We start from the raw sequence: 22,907 nt of genomic DNA on the forward strand, positions 1-22,907 counted from the left end.
AACTTGATGTTTTGTTATTTTTGTTGCATTTGATGTGTGCATCTTATGAGCATAAGCTAGGTGTTTTGATCTATGTCATGCCATCTTTACAGAGGTGTATGCCATGTATTTTTGTGATCTATGTGGTGACTAGCACAAGCATGCAAACTAGGCTTCGTGATGTTTCTGTTTTCAGAGACTTAGGATTTTGCTAAGTCTGTGACTGCTGTTATTTTGTTGCCATGTATCCATGTGTCTACAGTGAGATCCACGCTTATTTGGAGTATATTCAGTAAGGATGTTTTGTAGATATAGTTGGGCTCTATCTATCCATGCCCCTGTTTGTAATTATGGAGTGCCCTAGAATGTCTTAATCTTGCTCTACTTTTGCTATAAAATATTCCTGGCAGAATGTTAACATGATATTCAATTTTGTCAAGGTTGTTGTAGTTGATACATACATGCTATGAAGTTAGTCTTGCCATGGTTAGCTTCATAAACATGCCATCTTACTGTAGGTATGCTTGTTTTTTCATGGATTGCTTTATGATGAGTGAATCAAGCTCACCAAGATGCCCTTATAATTTCTGTTAATGTCATGTTCTGTTTTCTGCCAAGTCTGGAACCTGTTAACGAAACTTTCTATGTTTACATGGCTTCCATCATATCTTCTGATCCTTTTGGCTCATGGTCAGTAAGGGACTTTTGTTCTATGCATTTAGTAGATTCATGTCATACCTTCTTTGGCTATGATAAGTTCCTGTAACATGTGTTTTGCTTGCTCTGAACATTGCTACCTGATGCTGTTTCAACCATGTCCAGTAATTTCACTAAGTCTGTGAACCTGTTATCTTTTGCACTTTTGCCATGCTTGTTTGAACCTGTTATTGTGTGATCTACCATATCTCAGTGTTCATATTTTGTCAAGCATCTCCTGTAGATTACTGTCATATGCTTTGTTGCTATGTTGGGGTGCTGTAGCATAGTTACTTGATGTATTCTAAGTGCTATCCTGTTGTTAATCGCATATTTATGTCATTCTTGTTTTGCTTGCCATTTGCAAACCGTGGATCCGTTTCCGGTGATCTTTATATCGATTTCGACCGAAATCATCTCATCTTTCCAGTGGCATACTTGGTTTGCAAAGTTGCTGCTTTGTTCATCATTTTTTCTTCCGGAGCACGCATACGCATCACACATCATATCTCGCATATCATGCATGTATTGCATCATGTTTCTTGTGCATTTCCCGTGATTGATTGTGGTTCCATTGCTTTTGTTCTTGCTGTGGGTAGAGCCGAGAGATGAGTTCGTGAACGAGGAACCTGTTGAGTACGCTTACGAGGATCAAGCTTTCGACAACTCTCAGAACCTTGCAGGCAAGATGACCATACCCTCGAAATCACTTCTATCTTTGCTTTGCTAGTTGTTCGCTCTATTGCCATGCTACGCTACCTACCACTTGCTATATCATGCCTCCCATATTTGTCATGTCAAGCCTCTAACCATCCTTTCCTAGCAAACCGTTGTTTGGCTAAGTTACCGCTTTTGCTCAGCCCTTCTTATAGCGTTGCTAGTTGCAGGTGAAGTTGAAGTTGGTTCCATGTTGGAACATGGATATTTTGGAATATCACAATATCTCTTATTTAATTAATGCATCTATATATATTGGTAAAGGGTGGAAGGCTCGGCCTTATGCCTGGTGTTTTGTTCCACTCTTGCCGCCCTAGTTTCCGTCATACCGGTATTATGTTCCTTGAGTTTGCGTTCCTTACGCGGTTGGGTGATTTATGGGACCCCCTTGACAGCTCGCCTTGAATAAAACTCCTCCAGCAAGGCCCAACCTTGGTTTTACCATTTGCCACCTAAGCCTTTTTCCCTTGGGTTTTCGCGAGCCCGAGGGTCATCTTTATTTAAACCCCCGGGCCAGTGTTCCTCTGAGTGCTGGTCCAAACTAGAGCCACTTGCAGCGCCACCTTGGGGAAACTCGAGGGCTGGTTTTAGTTGTACGTAGTGTTCATCCGGTGTGCCCTGAGAACGAGATATGTGCAGCTCCTATTGGGATTTGTCGGCACATCGGGCGGCTTTGCTGGTCTTGTTTTACCATTGTCGAAATGTCTTGTAAACCGGGATGCCGAGACTGATCGGGTCTTCCCGGGAGAAGGTTTATCCTTCGTTGACCGTGAGAGCTTATAATGGGCTAAGTTGGGACACCCCTGCAGGGTATTATCTTTCGAAAGCCGTGCCCGTGGTTATGAGGCAGATGGGAATTTGTTAATGCCCGGTTGTAGAGAACTTGTCACTTGACTTAATTAAAATACATCAACCGTGTGTGTAGCCGTGATGGTCTCTTCTCGGCGGAGTCCGGGAAGTGAACACGGTCTGGGTTATGTATGCACGTAAGCAGTTTCAGGATCACTTCTTGATCATTTCTAGCTTCGCGACCGTTGCGTTGCTTCTCTTCCCGCTCTCATTTGCGTATGTTAGCCACCATATATGCTTAGTGCTTGCTGCAGCTCCACCTCATTACACCATCCTTTCCTATAAGCTTAAATAGTCTTGATCTCGCGGGTGTGAGATTGCTGAGTCCTCGTGACTCACAGATTCTACCAAAACAGTTGGAGGTGCCGACGATGCCAGTGCAGGTGACGCAACCGAGCTCAAGTGGCAGTTCGACGAGGAACGTGGTCGTTACTATGTTTCATTTCCTGATGATCAGTAGTGGAGTCCAGTTGGGACAATCGGGGATTTAGCTTTTGGGGTTATCTTATTTTCATTTGGTTTTGACCGTAGTCGGTCTATGTGTGGATTTTGGATGATGTATGAATTAATTTATGCATTGTGTGAAGTGGCGATTGTAAGCCAACTCTCGTTATCCCATTCTTGTTCATTACATGAGATTGTGTGAAGATGACCCTTCTTGCGACAATACCTACAATGCGGTTATGCCTCTAAGTCGTGCCTCAACACGTGGGAGATATAGCCGCATCGTGGGCGTTACACTATGGAGGAGGGGGCCCTGCTAGCGTTGTTTCCCCGCAGATTTCTGTGAAGAAGGGTGTCTCAAAACGTGCTAAAACCTGCTTGGCACCCTGCAGGTCGAGCCTATGCATTAGGAATTTGTCTTACAAATGAGAGCCCTTTTCTGGAATATCAGAGGTTTCGGGGCTAGGGGGCGCTGGGACCAAATTAAAGATATTGTCAGGGGTGATAATATAGACTTGATTGGTTTGGTTGAAACCTTCAAACCTTCCTTCTCTCCCCACGAACTTTCTTCTATTGCGGGGGCTGATCGCTTTGATTGGAATTTCCTTCCTTCCTCTGGTCATTCGGGTGGCATTCTGTTGGGGTCGAAACGCGATGTTTTCGACTTTGTTACGTTTGATCATGGTATTTTTTGGGCCAGCTCCGTGGTGTTTCACCGTCAGCTCAACTCGCTTTGCGAATTTATGGTCGTTTATGGTCCAGCGGATCACTCCCTCTCCCCCATCTTCTTGGACGAAATCACGAACAAAGTTGAAGCTTGCACCCTCCCTCTTGTGATCGGAGGCGACTTTAATTTGTTACGTTCTCCTGCGGATAAGAACACTAATAACTTCTCTTGGGCGCTGGCAGACGCTTTTAATGAGTTCATTAGTTCCTGCGCTCTTCGTGAGATCCCTAGGGTGGGGTCTAGATTTACCTGGACTAACCATCAAATCTCCCCTATCCGTTCCATTCTGGATCGAGTCTTCGTTTGTTCGAATTGGGACTCTCTTTTTCCGCTTGCTATGCTCAAATCGAAGGCGATTGTGGGCTCGGACCATGCCCCTCTTATTCTTGATGCTGGGATTCGATCTGTTTTTCCCCCCCTCGGTTTCAGTTTGACGCCTCGTGGCTTCTTGTTGATGGCTTCAGTGACCTCCTTGGCTCTAAAATTAATGGCTATCTCTCGGCGCCACATCGTTCCTTTTGGCCCTTGGACGACTGGCATAACTGTTCGGGCTTGGTGCGCAAATTTCTCCGAGGTTGGTCCCGTAATCTCTCAGCCCAGGAGCGTAGAGATAAGGTCCTTCTCATGGCCCAGATCGAGGCTCTTGAGTCTCGGGCCGACCTCTCTGGTCTCTCCGATTCTGAATGGACTCTTTGCTTCTCCCTTGAGCGCTCTCTGGTGCAGATCCACCACCGTAACGAGGTTTATTGGCGTCAGAGGGGCTCGATTAATTGGATGCTTAAAGGCGACTCCCCCACTGCCTATTATTTTGCCATTGCCAACGGTAGACGGCGTAGATGCCTGATAGATAGCCTGATCATTGATGCGATTAGATCTTCTGACCAAGGCACCATCTTAAACCATATTGTGGCCTTCTTTTCCTCTCTCCTCTCGGCCAAACCTGACCAGGGGTTCAGGTTGGCTGCTAACTTTTGGGACCAGGGGGTCATGATCTCCCAGGATGAAAATAATGCCCTGATGATCCCTTACTCTGAAGAGGAGATCTTCTCCTCGATTAACAAAGTGAATCCTAATTCTGCCTTGGGCCCGGACGGCTTTTCCATCCCCTTCTTTAAAAAGTTTTGGCCTCATCTTAAGGATCTCATCTGTAACGTCATTCAAGGATACTGTTTGGGGACAGTAGACATATCCAGGCTCAATTATGCGGTTATTTCCCTTATCCCTAAAATTAAGGGTGCTGAGCTCATCTCTCAGTTTAGACCTATTGCCCTTATTAATAACTTCGCGAAATTCTCTGCCAAGTGTCTGGCTACTCGCCTCACCCCGGTGGCGCACCGGACCCTCTCCCCTACTCAGTCGGCTTTTGTCAAGGGACGTTTCATCCTGGACGGGGTCCTTTGCCTTCATGAAGTTATCCATGATATCCATAGATCCGGTAGCAAGGCAGTCATTCTTAAATTGGATTTTGAAAAGGCCTATGATTCGGTTAGCTGGAGCTTCCTTAAACAAGTTCTGGTGGCTAAAGGTTTTGACAGTGGAGTGGTTCACCGTATTATGCAGTTGGTCATGGGGGGCCACACTGCCATTAATGTCAATGGGAAAGTTAGCAACTTCTTTAAGAACTCTAGGGGTCTCAGGCAAGGCGACCCGGCCTCGCCCATTCTCTTTAACTTTGTGGCGGATGCGCTTTCTAACATCATTTCTAGGGCCGTGGAGGCCGGCCATCTCGCTCCTGCCAGCTCACACCTCATCCCGGATGGGATTAGTCACCTTCAGTATGCGGACGACACTATTATAATGGTGGAACTGAATGACCACTGCATTGCCCATCTCAAATTCCTGCTCCTCTGCTTCGAAGCTCTCTCGGGTCTTAAGATTAATTTCTCCAAAAGTGAAGTTATTGTTACTGGCGTTCCGGGGACCGAGGCCTTACGGGTTGCCCGGCTTTTGAATTGTTCTCTTGGCTTGTTCCCTATTAAATATTTGGGTTTGCCTGTCACTCCCGATAAACTTCTTGCTATAGATTTTGCTCCTACGGTGGCCAAGGTTCGAAATCGCGTTATGCCCTGGAGGGGCATATACAACACTCAGGCGGGTAAAGTGGCCTTGATCAATGCTTGCCTCTCATCTCTCCCGATGTTCTTGATAGGCTTTTACCTTTTGTCAATAGGAACCCATGCTGGTTTTGATAAACACAGGGGTGATTTTTACTGGAACACGGCTGATAACAAACGCAAATACCGCTTGGTCAAGTGGGACCTTATTTGTAAGCCAAAAAGCCTTGGGGGGGCTGGGCATAATTAATACTCTTGTCATGAACAAATGTTTGATCATCAAATGGTGGTGGAAGATCATGACCATCTCCCAGGACAAGCCCCTCTGGTTCAACATCCTCAAAGCGAAGTATTTCCCTTCCTCTAGTCCTATGTTTGCTCGTGCCTCGGGGGCATCTCAATTCTGGAAAAACCTTGTTAAACTCAGGCCCCTTTTTCAAGGCCTCGTCAAATTCGTTGTCCGCAACGGTAGATCCACCAGATTCTGGCTCGATTGGTGGTGTGGACCTTCCTCGCTGGCTATTGCTTTCCCTGTTCTTTTTTCTTAGTGCCCGGACCCTGAGATCTCTATCTTTGAGCTCGCGTCGAATAATTGGGACCTGCGTCTGCATCGCTCTCTCGCTCCTGCAGAGTTGGAAGACTGGCAGCGTCTTGTTGCTCTCTTCCCTTCGCTCTCGAACGAGGAAGACACGGTCGTTTGGCTCCATTCCCCTTCTGGTCGGTTCTCGGTTAAATCTCTATATGGCAAACTCATTGTTGGGTCCATCACTTCCAAATTCAAATGGATCTGGAGGGCTCGTATTCCTCGTAAGGTCAAGGTTTTCCTCTGGCAAGCCTCTCGTGGGCGTCTGCCGACGGGTGACCAAATTCGCAAGCGCAATGGCCCGGGATCTGATAGATGTGCTTTATGTGGGTTGAGAGAAGACTCATCACATATTTTCTTCAACTGTGTGTTGGCTAAGCTGTTCTGGTGCGGTATCAGATCATGGATGCATGTCTCCTGGGCTCCGACCTCCTTTTCTGACTTGCGCATCTTGGCCAATTCTTTGGTTGGGGCCCAGAGGAGATTGTTTTGGGTGGGCTTCGCAGCCATGTGCTGGTCTCTTTGGACGACAAGGAATAAATTTACTATCGAACATGTTTTCCCCGCTAAGCCTGCTGATTGCTTATTTAAGACTTGTATATTCCTGCAGCAGTGGAGATTATTGACTAAGTAGGAGGATAGGGACGCCCTCGACGCCATGTTGGCCAAGATCCGGAATTCTGCCCTCTCCATCTCCCCAGTTCAAGCAGGCACTTAGGCGTTGTTGGCCTCGCCTCCGTCAGCTTTTCTACCTCCGGCCTGCGTGTCGTGTACTGGCCTGGGAGCCATGTACTTAGACTATCCTCTTGTGTTATCTGGGTTGATACTCTGCTTGTTCTATGTGCTGGTCCGTTTGGTCTGTGTTAACTCTGCCTGGTGGCTTTATTTATAAAGTCGGGCTATGGCCTTTTCTCTAAAAAAAATATCTTGTGGGGTTAGTATATTGTGTGGTTGAAATTATTCTCTTTCAGTGCCCTACTCCGGTAAAATTGGATGGTGCAAGAGTGCGTGCTGGTTTGGCAAAGGGAGAGGATGCTGGTTAGACCAAGGGAGAGTGTGGCCAGGGAAGCGCGAAATACGTTGTACCTGCTAGGCGTCGCCTGCTGGTTTGAGTACCCCCTCGGGTACGTAGATAAATTTAATTTGATTTAGGTAATTCTTGATCTCACTACTCATCAGTGTCCTCAGTGTTTCATTAGGTTCAAGCATTATAGTATTCTTACAATCTGCACGGTTGCATGTTTCTGCATGCACTGGTAGAAAAAAGCCCTTTAGTCCCGGTTCGCAATAGCCTTTAGTCCCTGCTGTGCAACCGGGACTAAATAAGCGCGACTAAAGACCCCCCCCCTTTAGTCGCGCCTCTTACGAACCGCGACTAAAGGCTTTAGTCCCGGTTCTCGTGGCTGACCGGGACTAAAGGCCCGTCCACGTGGTCGCCAGGCGTCCGTCGGGGCGGAGGACCTTTAGTCCCGGTTCTCGTGGCTAACTGGGACTAAAGGCCTCGTCCGCAGGTTTAGGGTTTTAGCCCCCCTAAACCTGGTTTCTTTTTAATTTGTAGTGTTTTATTTCTTTTATATTTTATTTTGTGTTTTATTTTAATTTTGATGAAGTTTCAGTACACATATTCTACGCTACTATATACATGCATATGAAATTTCAAACAAGAAGAATTCAAGAGGAATATATAATATATATTCAATCTCGGGTGACCATATACAACTTCGAACAAGTTTCCATACACAATTAGGATGGATGACCATATACAACTTTGAACAAGTTTCAATCTCGGGTATGCATATAAATTTCTTCGTCCTCGGTATAGTGTTCTCCTTTAGGATTGATGACTTCCCTCATGAAAAATCCTGCTAATTCTTCTTGAATTGGTCGGAAGCGAGCTTCTGGACTAAGCCTCCTCCGCAAGTTATCCATCGCGTTCCGCACGCTATCCGATGCCTTCCGCTCAGAGGTGTGTCTCCGGATGTTCTCACAAACATAGTATCCACATAGATTGGTCCCCGGTGGCTGCTTATCCACATTAACTAACCTTCTGAAATCTAGCTCATGTTTGAATTCACCGACAATTTCTTCTGAGAACCATCTCCAAACCCTACAGGGCAAAGAAAATTAAATGAACAAGGGAGTTATTAGTTACTTGATATTAGGAAATGAACGAAAGAGACCGATCGATATAGAGCTCAAATGATTGAAAATAATTACTTTTGCAGCATTTTTCTCATGTCGGCCCAACGCTTTGGATCCGAATCCATAGAGTCCATGATTAGAACTCTGGAGGTGTGAAGTTCAATATTTAGCAGAATCCAGTGGAACCTGCGGACACGTTACATGCACAGTCATGCATAACTCATCGATTAGACATACCATGCATGGAGTAAACAAAAGAGAATGGGCACAAGAGAGAAACACTCACCCAAAATGGTAAGGAAATAGAATATGACTTTTGAGTTGATGCTTTCTAAGAAACTTGTACAAGTCTTTCTCCACGTCTTCGGGGTGATTTTGTAAGACATGTCCATTAACGATATGTGGGTCAATGAACCCAACATCATGGATGTTTCTTATTTTGCATTCCCAAATCTTCAATCTGCATAATAGCATACGCAACAATATAGTTAGGACAATATATATATATAGTGCAGGCAATGAAGAACGAGATGAGGTAGAAATAAATCACTTACAGAACGTAGCAACTCAGCATAGATTTGTCGAGGTCGCGCAGATTGAACAGCTGGAACAATTCACTCATATGAACTTGTACAGAGTGCCGTTTGGTGTGATGCTCCTCTGTAACATCCGCATAAACATATTCTTTGTCGGCCCATGTTATGAATTGCTTGTACCAACGTAGCAGATTTCTCATTTGTGGTGGTAGACTCTTTTCCCGCGCAGGCTCGACGAGAGGCCCATTCCGCACATATTGTAATGCTATCTCACATACTGGTGCATCCTCAAGGCCTAAGAAGGCACGAAGAGTCAAACCCATCTCGGACGCTTGTTTCATGGCACTCGCTACAGTCAATCCAAGTGCTGCCGCAGCTGCTATGATCTCGGGGTCCTCTTCCGGACCGGCTTTCACTATGAGCGGGGGGATCGATTGTTTCTTCTGCATCCCGAGCTGGTCAACTTGTTTCCCGCTTTTTTTACTTTCTTCTTTCTCCTCCTTCAATATTTTTGCTTGCCTACGAAGTTCATGTCCATAGTCATCAGGCATATTCAGCTCGGCTTGGGACGGTGTCGTCAAAAAATCCTTAGCCCACTTCTTTTGCTTCTCAGTGAATACTTGCTTGGGCTCAGGCTCTTTTATCGCCTTCATATCCGCCTTCCATTTCTCATAATCAGCAGACGCGGCCAATTTGGTTTCAGCTTCACTAAGTTCCCAAGGCCTTGGGAGGAGAGGCTTCAGTGATGGCTCCGGTACCCTTGTGGTCTTAGGTACATAAGGGTCCGGGTTAATAGTCCAGGAGCGGGTTTCCTTGCTGTCCGCCTGCTTCTGCTTCTTCGCCGGAGGTGGATTGGGGGGCGTCGTACCCGCCGGAGGAGGATTGGGGGGCGTCGTACCCGCCGGAGGTTGTGGATCGGGGGACGGCGTCGAATGGCGTGAAGGAGGTGTAGGTGAACCACCACGACCACCACCACCGCCACCACCACCACCACCACCACCACCATCGGAGGGGGGTGGACTTGCTAGCCTTGGCGCCTCGCCTGGAAACACTATGTACTTCTTTTTCCATAGAATGATCTGGCGCTTGACATCTCCAAGTCTTGTCTCCCCTTCGGGTGTAGGTTTGTCAATCTCCAGGTCCTCAAACCCTTGGACTATGTCTTCCACCGTGACACGAGCATAGCCATATGCAATGGGGTTGTTGTGGTGGAGTGCTCCAGGTGTACAGGGTAAAGCACTGCCGCTAGCTACCTTCGTGGAAACGTTCCCCACGGGATAATGCAGATCACATTCTTTCATCTCCTTTACATCATCCACGGGGTAGTGAGGCTCCGGTGCACGAATCTCGATCATCGATGCACTAGCACCAGGCGGGGCATCCGTGGAAGCCACGCTGCTTCTCCGCTGCTGGCTTCCGCGATCCGCTTCATGATCTTCATGCGGCCCTGCAGCCGATTTTTCTTTTACTAGTTCATGCACGGTCTTCTTCAACTCATGGAGTTCCGATGCAAACTTCGTCATAAGATCTGCATCCCGGTCCGTCTTTCTCTTACGGCTTCTGTAACAGTACGGGTCATTGTCCTAGGAAAACCCTACTTTCCATGGAACTTTGCCTTTGCCTCGTACACGTCCTCCGTGTTCATCATTCCCGAGGGCTGTTATCAGTGCGTCTTTCTCTCTGTTGAACTTGATCAAGCCCTCTTAAGCTTGGGTCATTGCGTCAATAAGGGCTTGGGTGGGAGCAAACTTTTTCTGCCGGTGAACACACACCCCTGTCTCCGGGTCTAGCGATCCCCCATGCCCGTACCACCAGCTTTTGGCCCTTGGGTCCCATCCCTCTGTACCTAGAGGGATTCCTCGCACCCTCAGGTCCTCCTCCATCTTCTGCCACCTAGGCTCCGAAAGGCGGTATCCTCCTGGCCCCATAATATGATGGAACTTTTTCTTACTCACATTATCCTTATTTTTTTCGATATTTCCTTGAAATGCTCCGATTGCTTTTGCCTCACAAATTCTGGCCAATCATCTTTCAGTTTCTCATGTTGTCCATTGAAATCCGGAGTCTTGCCCTTGTTGACATAGTCACGGGTTAAATTTTTCTTGAAGTTCCGGAATGCTTCGCCCATCTTCTGAAGAGCGAACTCTTTAACTAGCCTCCTCCTCTCACGTCCACCCGGAACCTCATTACCGAATTCATCGACTTTGTTGTATTCCGGAGGTAGAATGAAATGTTCCATAAGCTTTCTCCAGCAATCCTTTTTCGTTCTCTTGTCGACAAAACTGAAACCAAGACGTGCCTTCTTTGGCTCCTTCCATTCCTGGACGGTGATCGGGACGTTGTCTCTAACAACGACTCCGCATTGGTTGATAAACTTTGAGGTTTGCTGTAGGGGCTTGCCGGTTTCACTGACAAACTCAATGGCATATGTTTCTCCTGTTTTCATCGCCTTGGATTTGCCACGCTTTGTCGTACTCGATCCGGCCGAGGGCTAAAAAAAGAAAGAGAGTCGCGCGCGTTAATACATATGTATTCACATTTCAGTAAGTTTGTATCACGAGAGACTCAATGTATATATATACCTCGCCGGAGGTGGTTGCTACTTGCAATTCGAGATCGTCGTTTGTTGACGGTTGACCTCCATCGACAATGTCCGTTCCTTCACCTTCTTGATCATCGACAATCTCTGTTCCACCATCAAGGTTCAGAAAAGAAGAGACTACATCCTCTTCTTGCTCATATTCTGAGCCCGGCACATAAGGAATCTCGTTGTTGATGATGCCCATTAAATAACGTTCAGCCTCCGGATCCCTAAGCGGCTCGGCTCTATCGTCCGCCATATGTCACTCCTGCATGTAGTAAAAATTCTTTAAGTATAAAGGAATTAAAAAATAAGATTAAGGGGACATAGAGGAGGAGGAATTAAAAAATAAGATTATTGAGCACTGCCAAGTATTTTGTTTTTCCTTTTCTTTTTCATTTTCTTTTTCCTTTTCTTCTTCCTTTTCTTTTTCCTTTTCTTCTTCCTTTTCTTCTTCCTTTTGGTTTTCATTTGGTTTTCATTTTTTTCTTCTTCCTTTTTCTTTCTTCTTTTTTTCTTCTTCCTTTTTCTTTCTTCTTTCTTTCTTCTTTCTTTTTTTCTTCTTCCTTTTTTTTCTTCTTCCTTTTTTTTCTTCTTTTTTTTGGTTTTCATTTGGTTTTCTTTCTTCTTTCTTTTTGGTTTTCATTTGGTTTCTTTTGTTTTGTTTTCTTTTTTTTTCTTCTTCCTTTTTCTTTCTTCTTCCTTTTTTCTTCTTTTTTTCTTTCTTCTTTCTTTTGGTTTTCATTTTTTTCTTCCTCCTTTTTCTTTCTTCTTTTTTTCTTCTTCCTTTTTCTTTCTTCTTTCTTTCTTCTTTCTTTTTTTCTTCTTCCTTTTTTCTTCTTCCTTTTTTTTCTTCTTCCTTTTTTTCTTCTTTCTTTTGGTTTTCATTTGGTTTTCTTTCTTCTTTCTTTTTGGTTTTCATTTGGTTTCTTTTTTTTGTTTTCTTTTTTTTTCTTCTTCCTTTTTCTTTCTTCTTCCTTTTTTCTTCTTTTTTCTTTCTTCTTTCTTTTGGTTTTCATTTGGTTTTCTTCTTCTTCCTTTTTCTTTCTTCTTTTTTTCTTCTTCCTTTTTATTTCTTCTTTCTTTCTTCTTTCTTTTTTTCTTCTTCCTTTTTTTCTTCTTCCTTTTTTCTTCTTCCTTTTTTTTCTTCTTCCTTTTTTTTTCTTCTTTCTTTTGGTTTCTTTTGTTTTGTTTTCTTTTTTTTTCTTCTTCCTTTTTCTTTCTTCTTCCTTTTTTCTTCTTCCTTTTTCTTTCTTCTTTCTTTCTTCTTTCTTTTCTTCTTTTTTCAATTGGTTTCTTTCTTCTTTCTTTCTTCTTCTTCCTTTTTCTTTCTTCTTCTTCCTTTTTCTTTTTGGTTTCTTTGGCAGGGGCAGCGGGCGGCGGCCGGCGGGCAGGGGCAGGGCCAGGGGCGGCGGGCAAGGGCAGGGCAGGGGCGGCGGCGGCGCGCTAGGGCAGGGCACGGGCGGCGGCGGCGCTGACTGGGGGCGAGGGCGGCGGCGCGCAGGGCAGGGCAGGCGAAGTGGGGGCCGGCGGAGCTCACTGGGGGCAGGGCGTCGGCGTCGGGGCAGGGCGTCGGCGTCCGCGTCGATCGGCGTCGGGGCAGGGCTTCGGCGTCGAGAGGAGAATGGGAAGTGGCGGAAACTGCTAAGTGCTGTATATATAGACAGACCTTTAGTCCCGGTTGGGGAGGCGGACCGCGACTAAAGGTACCCTTTAGTCGCGGTTGGCGTGAACCTTTAGTCGCGGCCCGCCTCCCCAACCGGGACTAAAGGTTTTTGGCGCCGCTTTCGTTCCCGCGCAGAAACAGCCTTTAGTCGCGGTTGGGGACACCAACCGCGACTAAAGGGCACCTTTAGTCGCGGTCCGCCTCCCCAACCGCGACTAAAGGTCCTTTTTCATATAAAATAAAACTAATTCATTTTAAAATCTTGAAAATACAAATAATATATCAAAAAAATCAGAAAAATAAATCTAATTCATTTTAAAATCTTAAAAATACAATTATATATCAAAAAAATCAGAAAAATAAAACTAATTCATTTTAAAATCTTGAAAATACAAATAATATATCAAAAAAATCAGAAAAATAAATCTAATTCATTTTAAAATCTTAAAAATACAATTATATATCACAAAAATCAGAAAAATAAAACTAATTCATTTTAAAATCTTGAAAATACAAATAATATATCAAAAAAACAGAAAAATAAAACTAATTCATTTTAAAATCTTAAAAATACAAATAATATATCAAAAAATCAGAAAAATAAAACTAATTCATTTTAAAATCTTGAAAATACAAATAATATATCAAAAAAATCAGAAAAATAAAACTAATTCATTTTAAAATCTTAAAAATACAATTATATATCAAAAAAATCAGAAAAATAAAACTAATTCATTTTAAAATCTTAAAAATACAAATAATATATCAAAAAATTCAGTTCATCGATCCCTTGAAGGTTTGACAAAAGGTTTGATACATCATTCAGTTCATCGACCAAATACAAATCATCCGGATTCGCCATCGTACGTTTTAATTCACATGATCCATTCAACAAAGTTTGGTACAATAAATTATTACACATCAATTCTTCCCTTGTGTCCCTGCTTGCTTACGATTTTGCCGTATCCATGGAGCATCCTCATCATTTAACTTAATGCTTGGGTCAGTGTGCACTTTGAAGGGCGGAATTTCACCAAACATATTATAATCTTCTGACATGTCTGTCTTGTCCTCCACTCCCATGATGTTTCTTTTCCCTGAAAGAACAATGTGGCGCTTTGGATCATCGCATGATGTACTGATCGTTTTCTTATCTTTCCATTTCCTCGGTTTGCTACTCATGTCCTTCAAATAAAAAACCTGAGCGACATGTTTGGCAAGGACGAATGGTTCGTCAAGGTAACCAAGATTGTTGAAATCCACCATTGTCATTCCGTATTGCTCGTCCACCTTTACCCCACCTCCTGTTAGCTTGAACCATTTGCACCGGAACAAAGGGACCTTAAAGGAGGGTCCATAGTCAAGTTCCCATATCTCCTCTATGTAACCATAATATGTGACCTTTCGCCCATTCTCGGTTGCTGCATCAAAGCGGACACCACTGTTTTGGTTGGTCCTCTTTTTATCTTGGGCGATGGTGTAAAATGTATTCCCATTTATCTCGTACCCTTGGAAAATCGTTATAGTCAAAGATGGTTTCTTGGCCAACATGTACAGCTGATCTCCAACATCATCATTGTCATTCATTAAATGTTTTCGCAACCAACTGCCGAAATGCTCCATGTGGGCCTTTCTAATCCAGGATTCAGGCTTCCCCGGGTTGTCCGAGCGTAAAATATTCTTGTGTTGCTCGAAGTACGGAGCCACCAAGCTGGAATTTTGCAGAACTGTGCGGTGTGCTTCAGTCATAGAATGACCGTCCATACATATCGTGGATTTCCTTCCGATCTTGCCTTTTCCACTTAGTCTCCCCTCGTGCCGCGATTGAGGAATACCAATCGGCTTAAGGTCAGGAACATAGTCAATACAGAACTCAATTACCTCCTCATTTCCATAGCCCTTGACGATGCTTCCTTCTGGCCTAGCACGGTTATGAACATATTTCTTTAATACTCCCATGAACCTCTCAAAGGGGAACATATTGTGTAGAAATACAGGACCGAGAATGGAAATCTCTTCGACTAGGTGGAGCAGGAGGTGCGTCATAATATCGAAGAAGGATGGTGGGAACACCAACTCGAAACTGACAAGGCATTGGACCACATCGTTCTGTAACCGTGGTAGATCTTCTGGATTGATAACCTTCTGAGAGATTGCATTGAGGAATGCACATAGCTTCACAATGGCTACTCGAACATTTTCCGGTAGGAGCCCCCTCAAAGCAATCGGAAGCAATTGTGTCATAATCACGTGGCAGTCGTGAGACTTCAGGTTTTGGAACTTTTTCTCCGCCATGTTTATTATTCCCTTTATATTCGACGAGAAGCCAGAGGGGACCTTCATACTGCTCAGGCATTCAAAAAAAATGACCTTCTCTTCTTTGGTAAGAGCGTAGCTGGCACGACCTTGAAACCATTCCGGATGCCGGTCATCTGGGTCTTTCAAAAGTTGCTGGTCCTGCCGTGCTTCCTTTGTATCATTTGTCTTCCCATACACGCCCAAGAAGCTTAGCAGGTTCACGCAAATATTCTTCGTAACATGCATCACGTCGATTGCAGAGCGGACATCTAGGACTTTCCAATATTCTAGCTCCCAAAATATAGATTTCTTCTTCCACATGGGTGCGTGCCCGTCAACTCCCCGCGGAACTGATTGTCCGCCAGGACCCTTTCCAAAGATGACTTTCAAATCCTTGACCATATCAAATATCTCAGCACCAGTACGTTCCGCAGGCTTCGGCCGGTGATCTGCCTTGCCGTTGAAATGCTTGCCTTTCTTTCTTACGTTATGATTTCGGGGAAGAAATCGACGATGACCCAGGTACACGTTCTTCTTACAATTAACCAAACGTACACTTTCAGTCTCATGTAAGCTGTGCGTGCATGCATTGTATCCCTTATTTGTCTGTCCCGAAAGGTTACTGAGAGCAGGCCAATCATTGATGGTTACAAAAAGCAACGCTCGTAGGTCAAATTCCTCTCCTTTGTGCTCATCCCAGACACGTACACCAGGTCTAGCCCACAACTGTAAAAGTTCATCAACTAATGGCCTTAGGTACACATCGATGTCGTTCCCGGGTTGCTTTGGACCTTGGATGAGCACTGGCATCATAATGAACTTCCACTTCATGCACAACCAAGGAGGAAGGTTGTAGATGCATAGAGTCACGGGCCAGGTGCTATGGCTGGAGCTCTGCTCGCCAAAAGGATTCATGCCATCAGTACTTAGACCAAATCTTATGTTCCTTGCGTCAGCTGCAAAATCTTTGAACACTCTGTCGATCTTTCTCCATTGCGTTCCATCAGCGGTGTGTCTCAACTCCCCGTCGGACTTACGGTCCTCTTTGTGCCATCGCAACGACTTGGCATGCTTTTTGTTCATGAACAGACGTTTCAGCCGTGGTATTATAGGAGCATACCACATCACCTTGGCGGGAACCCTCTTCCTGGGTTTCTCGCCCTCAACATCGTCACCAGGGTCATCGCCTCTGATCTTATAACACAATGCAGTGCATACAGGGCATTCATTCAAATTCTCGTATTCACCGCGGTAGAGGATGCAGTCATTAATGCATGCATGTATCTTCAGAACCTCTAAACCTAGAGGGCAGACAACCTTCTTTGCTTCGTACGTACTGGCGGGCAACTCGTTATTCTTCGGAAACATATTCTTCAACATTTTCAGCAAATTTTCAAATGATGAGTCACCTACACCTTCCTGTGCCTTCCATTTTAGCAATTCCAGTGTGCAGCCCAGCTTTTTCAGACTATTATCGCATCCTGGATACAACGACTTTTTGTGATCCTCTAACATGTGATCCAAATTCTCCCTATCCTTGTCAGTTTCGCAGCGTCTCCGTGCATCAGCAATGGTCCGACCAAGATCATCAGCGGGCTCATCATGTGCCTCTTCTTCACCTTCACCTAACCCTTCCCCACCTTCAGCATCATCCTCCATGAAAGTATCACCGAAATGATCATGATAGTTGTCATCGATATCATCCCCTTCTTCATCTTCTTCCATTCTAACCCCTCTTTCTCCATGCTTGGTCCAACAATTATAGCTTCGCATGAAACCGTGCCGAAGCAGGTGCATGTGAACATCTCTTTAGGAGGAGTAACCCTTCTGATTCTTACAGACAGCACATGGACAGATAATAAAACCTTGCTGCTTGTTCGCATTTGCTACTACGAGGAAATCTTTCAAACCCGTAGTGAACTCGCCGGAGAGTCGGGGACCGTACATCCATTGCCGATTCATCTGCATTATTATTATATAAAGTATATAATTAACCATCATGCATTTGTTAAACTAACTAGCTAGAAATAATACAAATTAAACAATGAACTACACACATGCATATTTTATCAATGACACATGAAAGGTTCAAGTTTCTAACCGCGATCGCGGAGGAAAAATAAATGAGAAAGCTCAAGTGTGGCTCGGACACTTCATATCATGTTTGTTTCAGGCTCTCGGGCATTTCATCGAACACCTTGTGTGCATGGGAGGAACCAAAAGCAAACCCACCACCCCCTTCTGAAAATTGTGAAGTGAGCTGAGTGAAGTGAAGTGAGCTGAGTCCTATATATAGGGATGGGCCTTTAGTCCCGGTTGGCCTGGCCAACCGCGACTAAAGGCCTTCGGGGACCTTTAGTCCCGGTTGGCCAGGCCAACCGGGACTAAAGCCCCTCCCGTCCGCCAGCTGTCGACCGAGCGCGCTGGGCCCAGATAGTTGGTCGCGGGTCTCCTCCCGAACCGCGACTAAAGACCCCTTTTGTCGCGGTTCGATTATTTTGGGGACTAATGGGGGCGTATGGAAGCCTCTTTTTCTACTAGTGATGGTAATGGTTCTTTAGTTGATCAACTAGAGTCTGGATCAAGTGTTAGGGCAATCGATTTTAAATTTTGCTAGACATTTAAGCACCATTGTCATTTATGATCAATCAACTACCAATGTTCTCAAACCAAATATGTTTTTTTTAATTTGAAGTATAGTGAAGGAGGATGCATTGTTAGAAATGAAAATATATGCTAATGACACGTTCTATTTAATAACTTCTGTCATCCTACCATTGTTCCCTTTTGGGAGACGATGCTCAATTTATTTTTATATGTACATGGCAAATTGCCAAAAATGAAATTCCATTGATGAGTTGTTTTCCTTTAGAACTCCTTGATATTGTTGCACTATTTTCAAATTCGAACTAGCCAGTTGATGTTGCTTGGCATAACTATCCTTTAGAGCAACTCCAACAGCGCCCCCAACAGGTACTCCCCAAGGCGTTTTTTTAGCGGCGGCGGCCGGAAATCGGCCCAGTCACGCCCCCCAGGATCTCGTTTAGCGCCGGTTTGGGCCGAAATAACAGCAGGCGAACCCGAGCCAAACCCAAGCCCCCCGGGGGTCATCTGGGGGCGCCGGCCGAAGCGAAAAGGGGCGTGGGCCCGCTATGTCGGCGAGAGAAGGCCCTTTTCCCGCCGTTTCCCCCCGCTTTCCCCCTCCGTTTCCCTCCATTCCCCTTCCTCCCGCCATTCACCTCCCTCCCCCTCCCCTCCATCCGGCCGCCATGCCGCCGAAGAAGTACATGACCCCCCCCCCCCCCCCCCCCCCGCGCCGCTACCGATGCCAACGCCAACGCCGCCACCCAGCCGAAGCAGAGGAAGCAGAGGGCACCGCCGTCAAGCTCGACTTGCTCCGGACCAACGTCGCCGCGAAGAAGAGGAACACCGACCCGGCTTTCCTGATGGGGGGGAGGGGGACATGTCGGTGATGGACGAGCAGGTCAAGGCATGGTACCTGGCGGAGCGTGGCCTCATCCTCAACCAGATGTCGTCGACGGCGCCAACTCCCACGCCGACCCCCAACGCCGCCGCGCGCCTAGCTCGAGCGATGATGCCTCCACGACGCCCAGCACACAAGCCGCGCCGACGCCGTCCAGCCTGCGCACGCCGACTCCGCCAGTCCGACGCCGGAGGCCGATGCATTGCCTACACGTCTTTTCTTTTTTGCACGCCGAACTTTTTATTGATCGCCGAACTATGGCAAGGTGATCGCCGATCGCCGGGACTTTGTCACGCTGATCGCCGGACTTGTGGCATTTTTTGGGTAGCGGGAATGGACAAGTCTGAATTAACGACGCCTTGGGGGCGGCAGCTGGGGGCGTGGCTGGGACCTTGATCGCTTCCAGGGCCTAAAAATCGCCCGGCGTGCGTTTGAAATAGCGCCGGCCTATGCGCTGGGGGGCCGAACGAGTGGAGTTGCTCTTAGGTTAGCTCATCATATTCTTTGGCCATTAATCTCATTGCATGTTTTTGTTGCTTTCTGCAGCTTGTAGTGCCGCATCTTATGAGAATTGTCTTTTTTTCTCATTCAGTTTCTAGTATCTTGGAGAAGGATTAAACTGCTCGTGTACCATAATTTGCGATGTTGTTGCTGCAATAATAGAATGTATGGACCTGCCATTTGCTTTGGACTTTGTTGTAGCTGCTCGGAAGTTTGGTGCTTTGGGTCCGTAATGGTGTAATGTTTCATATTTTAGTTCCATGGAAGGTCTGCAATGGAGCTGCCTTTTGTTTTTTAAATGTTGTCAATATTTATGCTTCAGTCTTTCATCGACACATAAGTTTTCATCTAGTTAGCACACATGCTCCGCATCTAATTTTTCATCGACACGTAATTTGCCATGACGTTAGCACACAGGTGCCTCATCTAATTTTTCATGACGGTAACGAGTATGGAATGAAATGAAGCATGCATGATATGGACACATGGAATGAATATTGGAACCATATGGTACGCAGGGTGAGTAAAGGAAGTTTGGGAGGGAACTTTGCAATTATTCTGGAAGCATATTTCTATGGATTTGAAGCAATTTTTTTTTTGAAAAGGTAAGTAAATTTTAGTTGTGTCGAACAAATGTTGTTGCAACCCCGCTAGCAAAACCTAGCCAATGTCGTCCCTTACAACTCATCTGCATGCCAGCTTCGAGCAAATGAGTTAGGATGGATAAATTAAAGAAGAAGAAAAGCCAATGTGGTCGAACCAACCTAGCCCACTTGCACCCCTTTTGCCCTTTTGGGCCAGCAAAAAATGAATCCTGTTAAGACGTTTACAACGTTACTCCCTTTTATTTCTGTACAGAGGGAGTATAAGCTAGGTCTTAAAAACGGAATTTGCTTAAGGAAGCTGAAACCTTCTTGTGCGTGAGTTGATATCATCGGCAATCCTTAAACCAATTGTTCACCAGTAGAACAAAAACTGACGGCCATTTCGTCCTAATTTTGAGAAATACCGCAGTATAACAAATTTATAAGACCATTAGGATCTTATAAGAATGTTAGAAGAACATTTCGGCCTTCAAAAGTAGCCTTTTCAAGGGGAGACGGTTGCTCAACGTTGTTTGGTGCAAGGCCGGGTTCTTGGTGAACTCACATCGATTGTCTAGTACAGTGCAAACACGTACACTTCACATCAAAGATAAGACGCCAGGTTCCAGCAGCGTTCCAAATCAGGCTCGCACTCGACATTCGACACCATGTCCACATCTAGAACCGAACTAGCCATCCCCAGACGACAGCTTCCGTCAGATCGACAACAATGCAAAACACACAGAAACGATAGCTACGACAGCCCCATCCGGTCTACGGACTTCATCACCCGCTTCGCGTTAGTCTTCTCCAGGTCAGGCCCCAGGTGGGCCGCCGATGCGCGCCTGATCCTCTGGGCCAGCTCCCACCCCCAGCGCTCGCTCCTGAAGCGCTGCGCCATGCTCACAACAAGTCGTCGTCACTATATCAGACAGACATCCGGCCAACGAGCAAAGCATACATGCATGGAGTATAAGACTCGGCGATGGGTACTCTACTTACAGGAGTTTCGGCCGTGTCGAGCAGGCGGCTGAGGACGCGGCTGCCGAAGCGGTTCTTCACCAGCCCGGCGAGCTGTGTATCGCCCAGCCGTTCAAGCTCCTGGATCAGACGCCGCAGCAGCTCGCCCCGGTAATCGCCGCTCTTCAGGATGCAAGACTGCACCACGTAGTGCCCGTACCGGTGGCAGCACAGACTGGCGACTTCCGTCATGAGCTGATCCACGACGGCGTACTGTACACCTATGTCCCCATGCTCCAGGACGCCCTGCATGAAGTAGTTGCTGCATGCGGGGTACCGATCGAGAGACCTCTGTCAGTTTTAGCTTGGCATTCAGTTCAGACTTCAGAGTTTAGAGCGGGCCGGTAAGTAATCGAACGTAAGTTCAGAATCATGGAACAGGTTAACGCGAGGAATGAGAATTAACCTGTATTGGCCCATGGCCATTGCTATGGCACCTTCACAGACGGCCTTCTCGAAGTCCTTGAGATGGTCGGCTCGCGCGTTCCTGAAGCATACTGCCAGGCACCTCGACCCCAACTCTGACTCCAGCTTGTCATTGATGGTGTCCAGGGCGTGCCGGATCAGAGCCTGAAGCCAAACAAAATACAGAAATGGCCAAGCATATGTAGTAGTGTGATGTATCACTGATCGCATGGTTGCTGCTATATATTGCGGCCGGCACTTACCCTGGTCACCTCGTAAGGCATCGTGGCGAAACAGTCGGCAATCAGTTCGTTCCCTCCGGCCTCGTCCATCACGCGCTCATTCACGAAGCTGCCGACGAGCCGCTCGGACAGGTCCCAGTGCCGCGCCACCTCCGCAATGAGCATCTTCAGAGATGTCACCCTGCATTGCATTGCACCAGGCAGATGCAGGCAACACAAGTTCAGCAGCAGGTTTTCGCCACACACAAGACACAACTCTAGTACCATACTCATACACTACTTCATTTTGTTATACCACAGGCCACAGTAATAATTTGGCCACAGAACCACCGCAGGTGTTGCTGCGATCGAAACTGTTTGTTTGATAAGCTAAATAGCTAGCTGTATATGCTACAGAGATGTTAATTTAGTAGTTTTTTTAGCACTGTTAATTTAGTAACTGTAGTTTGGACATGCGAATCACAATGGTAAATTACTTCTGATCAAACTGGCAGCACTGGAAAATCTGAAATAGAAGGGAGTTGTTGATCTGTTAACCTACCCGTCGTTGGACCTCGAGACGAGGTTGGGCGTGACGGCGGCTTCCACGATGCTGCGGAGCTCCTCATACCGCCAGCGGCAGATGCGCAGCAGCGTGGCGAACACCGCATGCCCCTGCCTGTTCCCCATGATCTCGTGCGCGCGGTGCACGAACCAGCCGAGCACCCTGTGGCGCATCTCCTCCTCACCCTGCTCCAGCAGTTGGACCACGAATGCCGAGCAATACATCAGCAGCTGCTCAAGCGTCATCGGGGAACGGAGCGACTCCGATCGGATCTTCTCCAGCCTCGAGTCTTGGTGAATCGGTGGCTCTGGCGCCCCCGAGTGCGAGCTCCGGGTCCCGTCCCCTGCATGGCGTTGCGGCGGCTGCGGCCAGGTCTGCGGCGCGTAGAACAGGCCGACTCCGGACGGTCGCGCGGTGCCAACTGGAGCGGCACTGCTCGAGGAGGTCCCGCGCCGCCCGTAGAACAGCTCGACTGCGGACGGTCGCGCCGTGCCAACTGGAGCGGCGCCGCTCGAGGAGGTCCCGCGCCGCCCGTAGAACAGGTCCACTGCGGACGGCCGCGCCGTGCCAACTGGAGCGGCGCCGCTCGAGGAGGTCTCGCTCCGCCCGTAGAGGCGCTGCGCCGACCCAAACTGCGGGTGCAGCGGCGGGATCGGTCCCGGCTGCTGCTGTATCGACGAGGCGACCAAGGCGGCGCCGCGCGTCGTCTCGTCGTCGTGGACGCGGGGGCGCGGGGGCATGGGATGGGCCGGGTCGTAGCCGTAGACGGCGCTCCAGGACGCGCCCACCCGCACGCGGCGCGGCGAATCCCTCAAGTACAGCTCCCCCATCCTTCGCCCCTGCGACTCGAGCTCG

At 46.8% G+C, this 22,907-nt stretch overlaps 1 protein-coding gene across 1 annotated transcript; it reads right to left on the reverse strand.

Annotated features, from left to right (window-relative positions):
- Positions 1-20,343: 20,343 nt before the first annotated feature.
- Positions 20,344-22,342, reverse strand: LOC120963076 (uncharacterized). Its single transcript, XM_040387422.3, has 5 exons — positions 22,050-22,342; positions 21,530-21,689; positions 21,268-21,431; positions 20,844-21,123; positions 20,344-20,733 (listed from the first exon to the last, which is right to left on the reverse strand). The coding sequence occupies exons 1-5, from the start codon at positions 22,295-22,297 to the stop codon at positions 20,596-20,598; spliced, it is 990 nt and encodes a 329-aa protein (XP_040243356.1). The 5' UTR covers positions 22,298-22,342; the 3' UTR covers positions 20,344-20,595.
- Between the last annotated feature and the right edge of the window lie 565 nt (positions 22,343-22,907).

Source organism: Aegilops tauschii, chromosome 4 (assembly GCF_002575655.3).
Source record: "Aegilops tauschii subsp. strangulata cultivar AL8/78 chromosome 4, Aet v6.0, whole genome shotgun sequence".
Taxonomy (NCBI): Eukaryota; Viridiplantae; Streptophyta; class Magnoliopsida; order Poales; family Poaceae; genus Aegilops; species Aegilops tauschii.

What these genes read in the sequence shown, in the direction of transcription:
- LOC120963076 (XM_040387422.3), bottom strand. Translation starts at nt 22,297, where the DNA reads ATGACGCTTGAGCAGCTGCTGATGTATTGCTCGGCATTCGTGGTCCAA. An exon ending in ATGGCCATGGGCCAATACAG is followed by an intron (nt 21,124 to 21,267) that starts GTTAATTCTCAT and finishes CCCCGCATGCAG; the next exon opens with CAACTACTTCATGCAGGGCG. An exon ending in TCGACACGGCCGAAACTCCT is followed by an intron (nt 20,734 to 20,843) that starts GTAAGTAGAGTA and finishes AGCATGGCGCAG; the next exon opens with CGCTTCAGGAGCGAGCGCTG.